General features: G+C 29.6%; 1 protein-coding gene across 1 annotated transcript; it reads right to left on the reverse strand.

Annotated features, from left to right (window-relative positions):
• Positions 1-2,124: 2,124 nt before the first annotated feature.
• On the reverse strand, positions 2,125-2,889 carry LOC112712462 (uncharacterized). Its single transcript, XM_025765357.3, has one exon. The coding sequence runs from the start codon at positions 2,813-2,815 to the stop codon at positions 2,261-2,263; it is 555 nt and encodes a 184-aa protein (XP_025621142.1). The 5' UTR covers positions 2,816-2,889; the 3' UTR covers positions 2,125-2,260.

A 2,889-nucleotide genomic window follows, 5' to 3' on the forward strand; every position in this document is an offset into this window, starting at 1 on the left:
TTCTTTAAACATTTTTTAAATTTAATAATTCTATTATATTAATTTTTTAATCAACTAATTAATTATGTTTCCTATTTTAAAAAAATTACTATCAATTTTATTATTATTATTATAACTACCTCAATAAAAAGAACTTCAAAATTACTAAAAAATAGTATTTTTTATTTCAAAATAATTTAAATAATTAACCTGCCTTGTTTATCAAAATTTTTCTGTATGTAAATTTGAAAGAGACCTGCTACACATACAAGCCTTTTTGACTTACAAGTTATACAAGTTACTTCAAGTTCAAGAAAAAAACACGCGAACACGTTCACTCTTTGTCTTTTCCTCAATCAAAACGCAAACCATCAAGAAAAAAACACGCGTCCCTTCCACAACACATTCACTCTTCCTCTTCTTTCTCAATCAAAACGCAAACCATCAAGATTCAAGGGACATTCAAAACAAACTACTACGATTCTACAACAACGTTCTAACTCCTCCCGAAGAGTAGAAGAAATCAAGAAAAAAAAGATACGAATCTCCATAAAAATCACCAGAAAAAGGAAGAAACATTATTCAAGGTACTGGTTTACTATTCTTCTAGGTTTTTCTTTTTTTCTTTTAGATTGTCTCTGCCATGTGCCTCATCCTTAACCAGCAAAACATTAAAAGATTTCAAGAAGAAATATATTGTGTCCCCCTGTTTTGGATGTATTTTTGTAACCGTTTGGGTGTATTTTTGTAATTCTTTCTGTAACCGTTTGGGTGTATTTCTGTAACCGTTTAGGTGTATTTCTATAATCGTTTGGGTGTATTTCTGAAGTTCCATTATATTCAAAACAATTTCAAAGCTTGATTTCAGAAACAATGAAAATAAAAAAAACGAAACAAAGAGATCCAACAAATTTGGCAAGAAATTCGAAGAAAAGAAACAAATCTTTTAAAAAATAGAAGTTATATATTTGTGCGTTAGTTGATTTGAATTGATTTAAAATTCTATTAATAAGGCATGTAACAAGCAGCGCACGTTTAATAGGTGGGTTTCATTCAGACTTGTAAAACTTGTAAATGTAAAACACTTATATGTAGAGATTAATCCAACTTGAAACTAACGGAATTATAAAAGAGTAAATTAAAGAAAAATCAAACAAAAGTAATTAAACAAAATATAATGGTTTCCATTGCAAATAAATAACTATTACAAATCAAGGTTAAAGATGTTGATGGAAGAGCTGCAATGAAGACCAAGCTGAAGGCAGAAATGTTCTGACGAGGGAAGGCGAAGAAGATTCCAAGAGGGGCAAGTTCTTTAAAAAAAAAATTATTCTCTATTTTCATTTTATTTTAATAAATTTAGTTTAATTTTATATATACATTTTGAAATATGGCTTTAATTTTAGATATGTTCACAATCTATTTTGTGTATGATTATATTATTTTAAATGTATTGTGAATTGAGAATTAAGATCTATTTAATTAATAAAAAAATATAACATTATTTCTTATTTAATAAATAACTTTTAAGAGTGAGACATCTTTAAAAAAAATTAAATTTGAGTAAATAGATAAAAATATATAAAAAAAGTTTATGACAAACAAGAGTACACACTAAAAATTTATAAATACCAAAAAATACTCTCAAAATTTATTTTGATGGACAAAAATTTTATGCCTACAGTGAATATGTAAGACTTGAGGTATATTTTTGTCCAACGAAAATGATTTTTGAGGTGTATTTTGATATTTATAAAAGAAATTTGAAGCTAATAATTTTTAGTATATTTGGCTATTAATCCGTACAAATACTAAAGTTAACAAATAAATTTTATTAATTTATAATTTAAATTTTAAAAATTATGAATACAAATTATTTTGATTTATGTGTATAAATATCTAATAAATATAAATGTAAATTATATATTTATTATATATAAAATATTTAAAAATATAAGTATAAATTATTTCGAATCAAATACTGACAAAAAATAATAATATTTACTAATCACGTAACATTATTCATATATATGATTTTTGATGTGTATTTTATCCATCCAAACTCTGTCAGGTATAATTTTGTCATTTACTTATCAAAATTTGATGTGAGATATTGAAAAGAAAATAATTAAAATTACACAAAAATTGATGTGATGACAAATTCAACAAGTTGGTAGTCATTTTAATTATTTCCGATCAACCCACACACCTACAAACTGAAAAGGATGTCATTAATAAAATTCCCCCATTAAATTTCGATCCTCAACAATAGCCCCTCCTCTTAAATTTTGTTTGGAATAAAGTTTGTTGCAGCAAAAGCTATGCCTGAAAGCAACCTAATCTGCTTGTTTAGTTCGGTAACAGCAGGGTTAACGATGTTTTCACTGGCCAAACCTCTGTCGCAGGTGTCGGGACCATCGCTGGCGACCTTGGCATCATAATTTGCAGTCATGGGATCTTCCTTGATCTCGCCAAGGGCACTCTTGAAGGATCCAACGACGCCATCGTAGTCGAATCCGGCGCATTGTTCAAGCGCCGGGGACTTGGTCTTCTTTGCCAACTCCTTAAGGAATTTTTGTCCCTCCTTGCCCTTGCTTACGCCCAACTCAAGGATGGCTTGTGAGAGCTGAACAATGTTCTTTGCTGATAGCATCTTAGGGTTTGATCTCATGATGTCCATGCATTTTGCCCTTTCTGTTGCTGTAGCGTCACAAACTTTAATCACCAACTTCGATAAGTCCAAGGTTGCTGATTTTTCTTCGGCTTGTGCTACATTGGCGATGATGAGGATCAAGCCAAGGCTGAACCAGATGGAGGACTTTGTTGAGGAATTCATCTTCACAACGGTGTATGGAGAGAACCCTAATGCGAATTGGTTTTGATTTGATGGGGGGATGATGAATTCTAAGT

Source organism: Arachis hypogaea, chromosome 9 (assembly GCF_003086295.3).
Source record: "Arachis hypogaea cultivar Tifrunner chromosome 9, arahy.Tifrunner.gnm2.J5K5, whole genome shotgun sequence".
Taxonomy (NCBI): domain Eukaryota; kingdom Viridiplantae; phylum Streptophyta; class Magnoliopsida; order Fabales; family Fabaceae; genus Arachis; species Arachis hypogaea.